We start from the raw sequence: 15719 nt of genomic DNA on the forward strand, positions 1-15719 counted from the left end.
AAATATTTATAACAAAACAAAATAGTAATCTTGACAATGAATGATACATGTTACAATTATAATATGTAAACATGTGATATACATAAAATCTTAAAGATACCTTGAAATTTATTAGAGAGTAGAGACTGTTTTGGAATGATAGATATCAATTACTTCTACATTATCTAATGATGTAGTCTCCAGTGTGAGTATGCCATACTAACACAGGGGCGGTCTACTGGATCCTAGGTCACTCTACTGGATCCTCCCAGGTTAGGAGTACTATTCCTCGGTTCCTGACTTAGTGTAAGTACAATACATAGTCTCCAATGTGAGTACTAACATAGGGGCAGTCTGCTGGATCCTAGGTCACTCTACTGGATCCTCCCTGGTTAGGAGTACTATTCTTTGGTTCCTGACTTAGTGTAAGTACAATACATAGTCTCCAGTGTGAGTACTAACACAGGGGCGGTCTACTGGATCCTAGGTCACTCTACTGGATCCTCCCTGGTTAGGAGTACTATTCCTTAGTTCCTGACTTAGTGTAAGTACAATACATAGTCTCCAATGTGAGTACTAACATAGGGGCAGTCTGCTGGATCCTAGGTCACTCTACTGGATCCTCCCTGGTTAGGAGTACTATTCTTTGGTTCCTGACTTAGTGTAAGTACAATACATAGTCTCCAGTGTGAGTACTAACACAGGGGCGGTCTACTAGATCCTAGGTCACTCTACTGGATCCTCCCTGGTTAGGAGTACTATTCCTTAGTTCCTGACTTAGTGTAAGTACAATACATAGTCTCCAATGTGAGTACTAACATAGGGGCAGTCTGCTGGATCCTAGGTCACTCTACTGGATCCTCCCTGGTTAGGAGTACTATTCTTTGGTTCCTGACTTAGTGTAAGTACAATACATAGTCTCCAGTGTGAATACTAACACAGGGGCGGTCTACTAGATCCTAGGTCACTCTACTGGATCCTCCCTGGTTAGGAGTACTATTCTTTGGTTCCTGACTTAGTGTAAGTACAATACATAGTCTCCAGTGTGAGTACTAACACAGGGGCGGTCTACTGGATCCTAGGTCACTCTACTGGATCCTCCCTGGTTAGGAGTACTATTCCTTAGTTCCTGACTTAGTGTAAGTACAATACATAGTCTCCAATGTGAGTACTAACATAGGGGCAGTCTGCTGGATCCTAGGTCACTCTACTGGATCCTCCCTGGTTAGGAGTACTATTCTTTGGTTCCTGACCTAGTGTAAGTACAATACATAGTCTCCAGTGTGAGTACTAACACAGGGGCGGTCTACTAGATCCTAGGTCACTCTACTGGATCCTCCCTGGTTAGGAGTACTATTCCTTAGTTCCTGACTTAGTGTAAGTACAATACATAGTCTCCAATGTGAGTACTAACATAGGGGCAGTCTGCTGGATCCTAGGTCACTCTACTGGATCCTCCCTGGTTAGGAGTACTATTCTTTGGTTCCTGACTTAGTGTAAGTACAATACATAGTCTCCAGTGTGAGTACTAACACAGGGGCGGTCTACTGGATCCTAGGTCACTCTACTGGATCCTCCCTGGTTAGGAGTACTATTCCTTAGTTCCTGACTTAGTGTAAGTACAATACATAGTCTCCAATGTGAGTACTAACATAGGGGCAGTCTGCTGGATCCTAGGTCACTCTACTGGATCCTCCCTGGTTAGGAGTACTATTCTTTGGTTCCTGACCTAGTGTAAGTACAATACATAGTCTCCAGTGTGAGTACTAACACAGGGGCGGTCTACTAGATCCTAGGTCACTCTACTGGATCCTCCCTGGTTAGGAGTACTATTCCTTAGTTCCTGACTTAGTGTAAGTACAATACATAGTCTCCAATGTGAGTACTAACACAGGGACGGTCTACTAGATTCTAGGTCACTCTACTGGATCCTCCCTGGTTAGGAGTACTATTCCTTAGTTCCTGACTTAGTGTAAGTACAATACATAGTCCCCAGTGTGAGTACTAACACAGGGGCGGTCTACTGGATCCTAGGTCACTCTACTGGATCCTCCCAGGTTAGGAGTACTATTCCTTAGTTCCTGACGTAGTGTAAGTACAATACATAGTCCCCAGTGTGAGTACTAACACAGGGGCAGTCTACTGGATCCTAGGTCACTCTACTGGATCCTCCCTGGTTAGGAGTACTATTCCTTAGTTCCTGACTTAGTGTAAGTACAATACATAGTCCCCAGTGTGAGTACTTACACAGGAGCGGTCTACTTGATCCTAGGTCACTCTACTGGATCCTCCCAGGTTAGGAGTACTATTCCTTGGTTCCTGATTGAGTCTACTGGATTCCATGTATCTTTAAGCTTGTCTATGGTCTTTTAGTATGAGAAAAGTTATTGATGTGCCTTTTTCTTAAAAGCTGAATGAAATAGAGCAATGAATAGGTTTTTTTTCACTTTTTCATCATTTTCACACATTTGACTTCATGAAGCAATCTTTGCATGTAAAGTGCTGCACTGATGACATGTTAGAAATTTTTTCTCCCACACAATAATTTTTTTTGTGGAATTTCCTCATACAAATACCACAAGGAACCTTAAATCAGAAAAAATAAAAATGAAAATATAATTCCTGTAATTTTATCATTTTATTTTGAAAAGGTAAAGTACATGTAGCTGATATTCAATAAGCAACAATATACCAGACTTACCAAATCCCCTTTACGATCATCTAACTTCAATCCACAACAAGCACAACAATCAACTCTGTGTTCTGTATTAACAAAAAAAAAATAATAATCTTATACTATCACAGCATTCATGTTCATTTAATATTTAAAGGGTAAAGAGGAATAGCCACTAAACTTTCAATCATCTTTTGGGAATGAGTTAATTTTAAAACCTACCATCAAACAGCAGAAGAGTAGTTCCTATTTCTGTCCTTTTTCTCTGAACATCTTCTTTGGTTATATTCAAGAGAGACTGTCCACTAAGGTGTCTCTCTGCATACTAGATAAGAAATTAACAGTTTATACAATATGAATGGTTTCAACTTCAATGCAATGCAATGTCTTGTAAATTATTATGTAAACAAGGGAAGATCTTTCAGTGCTTTTACTTACCATTAAACAGAACACACCACAACTAGAGCCATCTTTCTGCTTTGAATGTTCCTTCACTTTCAATTCCCACTGAACACTTAAAAAAAGGTTTCTTCCCATGTAATTTCTGAAATTAGATAATAATCTGTGAAAAATGCCAACTTTCATTGTGCAGAATTAGGAAAACTGGAGTATCATGGAAAACTTTTCACATAACCCGAAAAAAAATTATTTCTAGCTGTATATTTTAACAATTTTGAAAAAGTACGTATACAAGAAAATAATCCTCCTTTTAATCCAAGAAAAATAATAAGAAGAAATATAGATTTTATGAAAAAATGAGTTCGAGCAAACCTCCAGCCATTGAGCACTTGTCTACATTGAAATGCCGTCTCTCCAAGTGGATTGTAGAAGTAGACCGTGAATGATTTTGGTTCAATTATCTACATTAGTGAAATGAAATTGAATGAAATATAATGTGTAGATCTTAATTAACTATGTAATATCATGGAAACTTCCTAAAGTGAAGGCAATATTGCAATATCAGTAAAGTTTGATTTGACATTTCTTTTGAATGAATGTGAAAACTTACCACTAGATCCCAATGTCCTCTTTGATGATACACACCAATGATGGAGTCATATTCCAGAACACGACACTGAAGAATGATGAGGCATACATCATTTAATTTTTTTTTAAATTCATTACAGTTAATGTGTTTTGAAATGATGATACACTTATCATTCACTTATAAAACTCAATCATAAAAATTACCCATTTGATGCAAGGTTTTGTTGAATAGAAATTATTTAAGATTTTTTTTACCTTTTTCTCTGAAGACTGAACATGATCATTAATTATACTTGTCATCTTGGATACACCCATATGCTTTACTTTTTTCCCCTTATCCCACTCTTTCTGAGCTAGATATGACAGGTATGCATCAAGTACCTATAAATGCAAAATCGTGCCATAATCAGTTTATTATTCAATCAAAATGTGATGGTGAAAGCAATATAGTCACATGCAGACTTAAAGAATAATGATTAGTGATGTGATGAACCACTTTCCAATGTATCATGTAGACAAAATTCCAAGAAAAGTGGCAACAAAAATGTTCTCAAGGGCTGAAGAAAATACTAAACAATAATATGAAAAAATTAATACCTGATCAGTCAACCAGTTTGGACTCTTTAGAGACCTGAGATCAGCATCACTGACATTATATCCATAAACTCGGGCTTTAATGTAATTTGTTGCCCTTTCCTGATCCCATATTTTCATAAGGTTGTTTTTAGCTATAAAATGATTAATACTCATATCAGATATATTAATACCAATAGTATTTTAAAGTAAAACAGTAAATCTTTACAATCCATGTTACCTTTCTGTGAATCAATGTCAGTCCAGGTTTTTCCAGTACAGTGAGCTGCTGATTCACCTGTTTCCCACTGTACCTTCTTTTTCCCTTTTTTCTTAGAATGGCTTGTCTTTTCAGATGCTTTAATAGAATATAAGATGAAATGTTTAAGGAAAAGATGCATTCATTATTCATTAAATGTAAAAAAAATTGTTTAAATAAGCGAGTCCATAAGACATTGAATTATGTAATTATAATATTATTTCTTTAGCTACATATCTACCACTTGAAGCATCAGAGATTTATTTGTTGAGAGGCATTTATTAAACAAAATCAAAAATTCCAAAACCTGTATCTCACCTTCTGAGGTAGGTTCTGATTTGTTGAAACCTTCCATTTGAGCCATAGCCTCTACGCATGCTTTTTCGGCAGCTTCCCTCTCTGTGCGTTCCTTCTCAAAATTTCTTTTCAAAATGAATTTTTTTGTCTCCACTGAAAAAGCATGGTGTTAAAATTACTCATGGATCTAGGTGCACTAAATATAAATTATTTTTATCCCTGAAAAATAAAATATAGCATTACCGAGTTTATGTAGCATTAGAAGTGCCATTCTAAATTTCTGTGGGTTTGTCATATTCTTTGGGCAATGGTTATCAGATATGGTCTTCAGTGTCTGAATATGATCATCTTCACAGTACTCCTCAAGTAATGTTACAGCAATTTGTGATATTGTATCTGTTGATGTTGCAGCCTCTTTTTTGGCCTTGAATATAAGGGCCTCCCACTCAATTCTTGGCATCTGACTGACCATTTCTGCAAAAAAAAAAAAATCATATTTGTTAGGTTTAAAGCTATCTTACTGGTAATGTTTTCATTCTTTCTTTTTTATTGGGGGGGGGGGGAATACCTGCAATACACTCCAGAATTGATTGTGGCACAGTTGAATGGCCATCGATTATTATCGTTTCCTCTTCTTGTTCTTTTTTTTGATCTTCTAATTTGATGTTTTTAGATGTTGTCTTTCCATATCTGGTACTTCTGTTTTCTTTTCTTTTTCTTAACTTCAGACATTTTTCAGATTTTGTTCCCAATTTTGGTTTTTTGGCAGACTTCGGTTCTTCTACTACTTTCCTTTTCTTTGAAGGTTCTGGAATGAGGCCTTCCTCCTTATGTAGCATGTTGTTCATGTAGGATGATGCTTCATTAAGTAGAACACTTAGATGTTCAAGTGTGCTTTCCTCTTGGCAAAGATAGGTGGCATTTAGAATAATTGACAGACTTTCTCTGCATTTGGTGGCTAAAATTTTTAACTTTGATCGTGGATTTTTTTTGCAAGTTGGTAGATTTGCATCAGAGAGCACTACATTTTCATCAGTTATATCACCTTCTAGTACATCTTCCTCATCACAAAGTTCATCTTCATTTGATATGAATCCTGACACTGGAATGGAAACCACATCAAAATCTAATGTGAAAAAAGGTGAGTTGCTGTAACTCAAAGGGATATTCTTCCATGTCACTCCAGGAAATCTGCCATTGATGACCGCAAATATATGTTTGCATGGGAGAAGAGTCCAGGTCCATGCATGACACCCACAACTCGGCATTCCACGGCCGTTATCTAACAGAACATCGTATTCTACCTTCTTCCTAGAGTCCGACACACTTTTAATCTGCAACATAAATTTCAACAGATACTTTCAGAATATTGTCTTTAACACTTTTCATACTTCAATGATTCAAGAGAGGTGAAATACAATGCCTTTGCAAAATTTATTAGTTTGTAAATGAAATATGTTTAAAGTATTAAACTCAAATAACTTTAAATAATATACCTGAATGCTTATGTACTGACACCTTTATCTCCAGACAAAGCCAATACAAGTACCTGGTACATGTACATACCTTAAAACAGTTGGTAGACATCTGCATGATATCAGTGTCTTCCACTGTTTCTGCAAGATCTATTTTCGTCATGCAGTGCTTAATAAAAGATGCTGGTCTGTTCTTCAAGAAATCTGGTATTTCAGCAATATAAGAACGACCAACTCTTTCTGAGGCCAACACGTTGTCACGAGTATACCTATCAAAAGAAAGTACAATGCATAAGCAAAAAAAAAAAAAAAAAAAAAAAAAAAAGAAAGAAAGAAAGAAAGAAAAAGAAATCTTTGGGATACAATCCATAGGCAAATAAATATTTATTAGAAAGCATGCTTTTCAACTTCAAAGCCTTCAATTGGACAAGTCATATATTATTTAACAGTTAAAGGAATTAGAAAAAGGTGTAGAGCAACAGCTAGCACAGGGTTTTCATGAAATAAGTAGAGCTGACAAGTGTGAAAATTATTATTGTAAAAAGATCTTTGTGATATGAAAATGAAATGAGAATTATTTTCTTGTCACATTACATGAATCAATTACTACTAAATTAAATTATGTATGCATGTAAGTTGTGAGATACAAGAATTATGTGTATTTCTGTAAAGTGATAATTTTACCTTATTATTTCAGTAAAAACAGAGTATTTCAAAAGTAAACATAAAATCAAAGACACTTTTCACACACAAAGCAGATTCAAAATTAAAACAGGAATAATTGAAATAAAAATTGGGTAAACACTTTTTTTTAGTGAGATCAAACAGTATCAAAGGAATGCATTGATTCTGGCAAAATGGGGTGCTCAAAATGAAGATTGCTAGCATATAACAATTATTAACCATTTTACTTTGAAAAAAAATTTCTGGTAAATTAAATTATCCATAGACTACATGTAAAACTTCCACCTTCCAACACCATTAATAATAATATTAAATGTTAAGAACTGGTACTCCTTTTGGAAACATTTTTTTGAATTAAAGTAACTCCATGAAGCTGTCTATTTTGTAAATTTGAGTCTTCTAAAAGTATTATGAACTTCACATATATTTTATTGAATAGTTTTTCCACCTGGATCATGACAAAATAAAACTGCATCAGGGTCTTGACATTTTATTAAAAATTTATGCACACACCTTTTCCTAAGGCAAGTAAAAACTTAATATTTATGATTTTCCTTCTCTTTAACAAATTGTAAACTTATTTTTTTTAATAACAAATGAGACAGAAACGTGTCATAATAGTCAGACAGGAACAAGATACTGAGTAGGGTACCCATTTACATCTTTACATGTATCCCTAAACCTTATGTGGATTTAGTGAACAGGTTGCAATATTGTCTTCAAGTTCCTGCATGTATCACTATTAGACACACACACACAAACATAATATACATGCATCCATTCCCTCTGGGTAAAATACTCAAAAATAATTGATAATTGCAACTAATGTGTTTATTTAAAATTATCAATTAAATGGTGACAGGAAAGCATTAGCATTAAATGCATATATACACTGCTTATACTTACTGTCAAGGTAATTCTGCTGCTCAGAAAAAAATTAACATTATCATGACACATGCATTTAAAGATATTGTTTAAAGTTATCTTGAAATTACTTTTGTATTTTGGTTTCCCATTGTCTTCATAGCAAATTAAAAAAAAATCATACATTAAAATGGAACATATATTTTTAACAATATCAATAATATATATATATATATATATATATATATATATATATATATATATATATATATATATATATATATATATATATATATATATATATATATATATATATTAAAATGTTTTTTACTCTTGTACTACCTATATGCCATAAGCATGTCTTACTTTACTTCACTGTTCTACTTACATGCAGCTAAAGAAAACAAAAATAACATTCAATAATGAGTTAATTTTGAATATTTAAAACATGCTTTTTGATGAACATAATAACATTCAGTTACAAGTAATTTCTAAATTATCACATGCATTCTGATGAAGAAAAATTCAATTACAATCTTAAATTATTACATGCATTTTGAGGAATATGTGTAGGTACTAGCTTACTTCAGCATCATAGCTGGCAAATACTCAGTGACCAAACTGGAGATCATTCCTGAGAGATGGTTATCTTTTCTCTGCTCGAGGAATTTATATTTAAAAATTTTGTTTTGCCTCTCAAGCCCATTGTTGGTATTTACTAAGAGGCCTTGACCATATCTATGAGCCCAAACCCAACGCTAAAAAAGAAGTAATTAAACAATAATTGATGAGCTTATTAAGCAGCCAGCTGCATTACAAAAAACTGGCAAACTTTATACAGAAACTACACAACAGATAATTTACATATGAAGTCTAACAGTGTGTCAAAATATAAGCATTCATTAACTAATCAGATTTATCGAAATAAGATGATATGAATTACTTTTTTCTCAGATAGCCAGGTCTTTGTAAACCAGTTCCTCAACCTGGTATTTCCATTCCACTCCACAGAGTTTGTGAGAGACTCTAGTGCAACCTCAAACTGCTCCTCTGAGCAAGAGTGGGCACACCTTCTCAACATGGCAAGAACTTTATCTTTACTTTCACCCACACCATTGTCTGTTTTGCTGACCCATCTAGTCCAACTTTGCTCACGGTGAAAGTCGCAAAGGAATACAAAACTATCTATAACGAGAATTATATCAGCTATTTCATAAAAAATAAAAAGAATAAGAAAATATTTTTGAACTCATAGCAAAATAATGCTAATAAATAAAGAACAAAAAAACAAAATAATTTCCAACACTGTTGCAATTCTTTGCATGTTACAACTAATCTGTCCCTTAAATTAAACTACCTGAGAATGTCTCCTCTATGGCAACAATTTCTCTCTCACAGAAGTCTGTCATAAAAAATTTGGGTTTCCATTCCCAGCCTTCTGGTTTGTCTTGAGCTGCATTTACCCAGTTTTTGATAGTTTGGAGACCCTGTACAATTAAGTCCTTGGTCTCATTCTGAACAACAAACTCCGCCACAACACTAAAACCCACATTTGTCTTCACGGCCAGAAAGAAAAGAGGCAACGCATATTTCGTGGTTCTATAGGTGGCATCCAATAAGCAGAGAGCATTACCATACCTGAAATATAAATGTAATAAATTATCTTATTGTGTATGATGTACAGTATTAAGAATTTGGTATAATAAAAATTTAAAATGATACAACTTACTTTAAAACGAAATGAAACTGTAAACCAATTTGTTTAATATCAAAATTCACCAAAAAAGGCATCACTTAACATATGAAGACAGTAATGTAAGACCTATTAACATTTCAAAAGAACTCACCTATTATTATGCATGACAATCTAAAACATGAAGTACAATACCTGTAAAGCAAATGTCTTTGGAACTCTGATTGGTGACAGAAGAAGAAATTGGTTGTTGTGATCAACTGTGAGAAGACCTCATCCTCATCATCTTGCTCAACACACTGAACATTGTTGATGTTGTTTTCATCCAGTTGCTGATCTTGATTGGACGTCGCCGGCAAAAAATCAAAATTATCTTTTGGATAACTTTCTTGCCATTGAATAACCAATTTCATCAAGTTTTCCTGGTCTATTTTGGAATATCTGTGAAAAAATAAGATCATCTTTGAAGGACTATTGCAACTAACTTTTTTTTACAAGAGCTAATAGAAAAATAAATTTTCCTATCCTAATATATGTTTTCCACAAAGTACCATACTTATACCTCAGACGAAGTTGTGCTAAGTATATGTGCTTCCTTATTGTGACATCTGATGGGTAATATGCCGCATCTGTCAGTGCAGGTTTATTGGCTTTGGGGAATATCTGGGTATCAACATACACCTTTAAATGACGCCGCATTTCTGATACGCTTGTAACCCCATGTCCCACCATCTCATATAGCTTATCTCTGACATCTTTGTTCAATGGATTCATAAAACCTGTAATCTACGAATAATAATACTCGATTTATATCACAAAGTACACAAAAAATATAACAAACACACAAAAAAAATTAATTATACGAACCTGACCAAGAAGATGCATTTCTTGGTGCTCTCCATCCTTTGGTAAACTTATATATATTCTATGTTCCTTCTTGATGTTGTTTCCCATAATTTCCAGATCTTCTCTTAGCTTTTCGCTTGCAATTCTTCTTGCCTTTTCTGTATCTTGTTTTGCCTGCAAATTAAAAAATAAATATATATATTTTTCGTATATCTTTCATTCTACATGTACCTATCTTTTGCTCTTATTTTGAATAATTTAATTCTGGTTAGAACGCAGTATTTGATTGGATAAAAAGTTTACTTTATATTGTATAAATTGGGTTGCCTAGGTCACAATGACTTGCCCTCAAAAACGTATTGATCCACCTGACGTTACATTTAAATTTTGTACGATTTGAAGTCATTTTTTAAGGGCAAGCATTTTTTTCTTACACTAAATGAATGAAAATTAAATTATAAGGAATGAAATTAATAGCTACCCAATTTATATGGTATAAAGTGGGTTGGAACAGTTTACACGTTTTTAAAAACCACTTCGCTGTTTATGAAGCGTAAACTGCCCCAACCCACTTTATACTGTATAAATTGGGTAGCTATTAATTTCATTCCTTAAATACATTATGGAACTGTACTCCAAGAAATAAAGAGAAGAGCAATTTTGTTATCTATTTGAAAATACTTAGTACTTGTGTATATATATTTAAAAGAAAGGAAAAAAAGTCAAAGTATCCCACAAATTAGGTATTTTATGTGTATTTATATATTAAAAAGTATTTTAGATTTGTTTTGATACAGATGTATACCTTATACTCTGGAAATACAAGAACTTCTTTCATTATTATTTTTGCTGGGCAGCCTTTCTTTTTTGTTGATTGGATGTACTGCCTCCTTTTCAAAGATGAAGGATGATCACCCTAAAAAAACAAAACAAATATAATTTAAGTATTATTCTTAAATGAGTAACTTAACAGATTTAAGACGCAGTAGAGTGACCTAGGATCCAGTAGACTGACTCTGTGTTAGCACTCACACTGGGGACTATGTATAATACTTACACTAAGTCAGGAACCAAAGAATAGTACTCCTAACCTGGGAGGATCCAGTAGAGTGACCTAGGATCCAGCAGACTGCCCCTGTGTTAGTACTCACACTGGGGACTATGTATTGTACTTACACTAAGTCAGGAACCAAAGAATAGTACTCCTAACCTGGGAGAATCCAGTAGAGTGACCTAGGATCCAGTAGACCGCCCCTGTGTTTGTACTCACACTGGGGACTATGTATTGTACTTACACTAAGTCAGGAACTAAGGAATAGTACTCCTAACCTGGGAGGATCCAGTAGAGTGACCTAGGATCCAGCAGACTGCCCCTGTGTTAGTACTCACACTGGGGACTATGTATTGTACTTACACTAAGTCAGGAACCAAAGAATAGTACTCCTAACCTGGGAGAATCCAGTAGAGTGACCTAGGATCCAGTAGACCGCCCCTGTGTTAGTACTCACACTGGGGACTATGTATTGTACTTACACTAAGTCAGGAACTAAGGAATAGTACTCCTAACCTGGGAGGATCCAGTAGAGTGACCTAGGATCCAGTAGACCACCCCTGTGTTAGTACTCACACTGGGGACTATGTATTGTACTTACACTAAGTCAAGAACCAAAGAATAGTACTCCTAACCTGGGAGGATCCAGTAGAGTGACCTAGGATCCAGCAGACTGCCCCTGTGTTAGTACTCACACTGAGGACTATGTATTGTACTTACACTAAGTCAGGAACCAAAGAATAGTACTCCTAACCTGGGAGAATCCAGTAGAGTGACCTAGGATCCAGTAGACCGCCCCTGTGTTAGTACTCACACTGGGGACTATGTATTGTACTTACACTAAGTCAGGAACTAAGGAATAGTACTCCTAACCTGGGAGGATCCAGTAGAGTGACCTAGGATCCAGTAGACCACCCCTGTGTTAGTACTCACACTGGGGACTATGTATTGTACTTACACTAAGTCAGGAACTAAGGAATAGTACTCCTAACCAGGGAGGATCCAGTAGAGTAACCTAGGATCTAGTAGACCGCCCCTGTGTTAGTACTCACACTGGGGACTATGTATTGTACTTACACTAATTCAGGAACCAAGGAATAGTACTCCTAACCAGGGAGGATCCAGTAGAGTAACCTAGGATCTAGTAGACTGCCCCTGTGTTAGTACTCACACTGGGGACTATGTATTGTACTTACACTAAGTCAGGAACTAAGGAATAGTACTCCTAACCTGGGAGGATCCAGTAGAGTGACCTAGGATCCAGTAGACCGCCCCTGTGTTAGTACTCACACTGGAGACTATGTATTGTACTTACACTAAGTCAGGAACTAAGGAATAGTACTCCTAACCAGGGAGGATCCAGTTGAGTGACCTAGGATCTAGTAGACTGCCCCTGTGTTAGTACTCACACTGGGGACTATGTATTGTACTTACACTAAGTAAGGAACCAAAGAATAGTACTCCTAACCAGGGAGGATCCAGTAGAGTGACCTAGGATCCAGTAGACCGCCCCTGTGTTTGTACTCACACTGGGGACTATGTATTGTACTTACACTAAGTCAGGAACTAAGGAATAGTACTCCTAACCTGGGAGGATCCAGTAGAGTGATCTAGGATCCAGTAGACCGCCCCTGTGTTAGTACTCACACTGGAGACTATGTATTGTACTTACACTAAGTCAGGAACTAAGGAATAGTACTCCTAACCAGGGAGGATCCAGTTGAGTGACCTAGGATCTAGTAGACTGCCCCTGTGTTAGTACTCACACTGGGGACTATGTATTGTACTTACACTAAGTCAGGAACCAAAGAATAGTACTCCTAACCAGGGAGGATCCAGTAGAGTGACCTAGGATCCAGTAGACCGCCCCTGTGTTTGTACTCACACTGGGGACTATGTATTGTACTTACACTAAGTCAGGAACTAAGGAATAGTACTTCTAACCTGGGAGGATCCAGTAGAGTGACCTAGGATCCCGTTGACTAAATCTAAGCTTTAAATGTACCCAATTTTTAAATCTTTTGTACTATATTGTTTTCCATAGTATGAAAGAGTTTTTTTATTTTTGTTTTAATGATTCTTACTCTAATTTACTTACTGATAAGGCTTGGCTTCTTGAATTCTGATATCTTTCTTTCTTTTTCTTGTTCTTATCTTTTCCAAACAAACAATGGCGTTCATATTTGGAAACAATGATAAATGGCATGCCAGTGTATTTAATTGTTTCATGCTCGCCAAGATCAGTGAATCTCAAACGGAATTTATCTGGTAGATCTGAAATTAAAAACACAATAACTTCCATTAAATAGAATTTAATTAGATAAATTTTGAAATATTTTTGACAAAAGTTATACATCATTTGTAAATGAATGTATGTATAAATTTTTTTAGAAGGTAAAATTATAATCTGAAATAAATTTTAAAAAGTTTAGTTTGGTTCTTGGGTCTGACAAAATGCATGTTGCCCTCGAACCCACACAGTCAATAAATATATATTATTTTCTGCAGAATCGAGACATTTGAAAAAAATGTTACCATCATTTACAATGATGTGTTTTTTGTGACACATGTTTATGAAAATATTGTAACTTAAGCTAAAAATAAGACATAAATTGGTTTCCATAAATCAACTAGATTGGATATACATGTATGACTTAAGCAAAATAAGCACATTATTCTTGTGAAACATTACTGATTGATGACAATTCCAATCACTAAAATTTTTTAAAAATCTCAAAATGAGAATAATAATTTTGACTTGAATCATTGATTATGTGTTTAATCAATAACATAACAATTATTAATAAGTTGTTGGACAATAATTTTTCAATAAATTTAGTGTGTATTTGTGTGATTGTGTGTATGAGTGTGTGTGTGTGTGTGTGTTGGGGGGGGGGGGGTGTAAATTGACATAATGTACATGAAACTTTGTCCAGAGAAATCAGAAATCAAATCTGTGTGTATATATATATGCTTTTAGTGGTAAAATCTAAACTTACAGAGCTTTACTAATTTTTCATTGCGGTGACAGATATCATCAATCTCAAGTTAAAATAAAAAGAGAATGAACATAAAGTTACTAATACTAACCATGGCCGTGATTGCCGAAATCAGCTTCCCGTTTCCCTGACACGAAAGTCAGACTTTTCTCCACCTCAAATTCCTTCCGAACTTGTTCTGCTTCAGCTAAGGAGTTCACATATCCACAATACCCATCTTGTGTGACAGAAGTCCATAAATTTTCCCATCCGTGCTTACTTTCCATCATTCATGCTTGCTTTTCTTGTTTTCGTGCACGTGGAATTCAAATCGAAAGTAAAATATTGAATATTCATGAGGGATGACGTAGGGCGGCCTAGCGGATCCTCTCTACCGCTTACCGGGTTATTCAAAACAAAAATGTTACCGAAGTGTCCTAAAAACAAATTAAAGGTATCCTTAAAGAAGAAAACAAAAAGAGCATATGTTAAACCAGCTAAAGTTGATGTTTTGGTAAGACTTAAAACAAAAAAGCGTAGGGATTTTTCTAATATAACTTTATATAAGACATAACAAACACATTAACTATGTTTACATTTCATTGGTACATGTAGGACGTTTTAATAATAGTATAGGTATTAAACATACAGCGTATATGATCAAATCTTGACAGATTGAGAATGTTTATGTCGAAATTGCTCTTCAGTGATAATTACACATAACAGAACTTGAAAGTTTATGCTTTATATATAGATCTGGCTGGGATATATATCCATGATGCAGAAGTTATCAACAGCAGCACAGCTACAGGCCAAAGAAGAAAAAGACAATTGTGTGAACAGCTACCATATCAGAAAAGTGGCAGATGTAAGTCTTGCAGTTTATAAATTTGTGATACACCACAGTATATGTCTTTTGTCTTTTTGTATGAGGTCAGATCAACTAAACCTAGATATGCACTAAAGGTCATATATTCATGGTCAAGGTCATTTCTTGTATAGTGGTCAGACAGGTTCTATTGCTGATGGCCAGATAGCTCAGTTGAACGAGCACTTGACTACAGATTGGGGGGGATGTTTGTATCCTGGTCTGGTCCATTGCATTTCCCTCCCTTTCTGTGCCATTCCCTGGAAGTGACAGGTGAAAGAACTGCCCACGAGAGTCTGGTTGGTGTTTGGTATCTGGTCTGTGATCATCTTATCTACGTGTTCGCATGAGTCTGTTCGCCATAATTTTTGTTCACCCTGTACCCTGTTCACCCTACATCCAGTTGGCCCTTTTTTAAATATTTCTTTAATATTTCTGTTGAATTTTAACCATTTCCTATTTGTTAATAGATGTAATAAACTATTTTTATT

General features: G+C 35.3%; 1 protein-coding gene and 1 long non-coding RNA gene across 3 annotated transcripts; both read right to left on the reverse strand.

The window, feature by feature from the left end:
- Positions 1-2347: 2347 nt before the first annotated feature.
- LOC133190249 (uncharacterized) lies at positions 2348-14666 on the reverse strand. Of its 2 annotated transcripts, XM_061325760.1 has the most exons (22): positions 14473-14666; positions 13481-13656; positions 11137-11247; positions 10353-10505; positions 10048-10271; positions 9681-9926; positions 9150-9430; positions 8736-8977; positions 8378-8550; positions 6336-6513; positions 5338-6103; positions 5013-5243; positions 4791-4922; positions 4455-4571; positions 4238-4368; positions 3896-4021; positions 3663-3728; positions 3425-3513; positions 3092-3197; positions 2876-2978; positions 2681-2742; positions 2348-2565 (listed from the first exon to the last, which is right to left on the reverse strand). In XM_061325760.1, exons 1-22 carry the CDS (start codon positions 14648-14650, stop codon positions 2440-2442), a joined length of 4017 nt encoding a protein of 1338 aa, XP_061181744.1. In that variant the 5' UTR covers positions 14651-14666; the 3' UTR covers positions 2348-2439. The 2 variants fall into 2 exon arrangements, with proteins under 2 accessions (XP_061181744.1, XP_061181745.1); XM_061325761.1 differs by lacking the exons at positions 11137-11247; positions 14473-14666 and having other exon boundaries at positions 2367-2565; positions 10358-10505; positions 13481-13612.
- On the reverse strand, positions 11372-13198 carry LOC133190252 (uncharacterized). The gene is made up of 3 exons (XR_009721584.1): positions 12913-13198; positions 12517-12673; positions 11372-12278 (listed from the first exon to the last, which is right to left on the reverse strand). It is a non-coding gene; the product is annotated as an uncharacterized LOC133190252 (long non-coding RNA).
- Positions 14667-15719: the final 1053 nt, after the last annotated feature.

Source organism: Saccostrea echinata, unplaced genomic scaffold (assembly GCF_033153115.1).
Source record: "Saccostrea echinata isolate AGI-Se365-2 ecotype Australia unplaced genomic scaffold, CSIRO_AGI_Sech_v1 ptg000022l, whole genome shotgun sequence".
NCBI lineage: Eukaryota > Metazoa > Mollusca > Bivalvia > Ostreida > Ostreidae > Saccostrea > Saccostrea echinata.

Coding starts and splice junctions, on each gene's coding strand:
- LOC133190249 (XM_061325760.1), bottom strand. CDS start 14,650: ATGATGGAAAGTAAGCACGGATGGGAAAATTTATGGACTTCTGTCACA. Junction 4,022..4,237: donor CAAACTGGTTGACTGATCAG/GTATTAATTTTT, acceptor TTGCATTTATAG/GTACTTGATGCATACCTGTC. Junction 3,514..3,662: donor GAGGACATTGGGATCTAGTG/GTAAGTTTTCAC, acceptor TCACTAATGTAG/ATAATTGAACCAAAATCATT.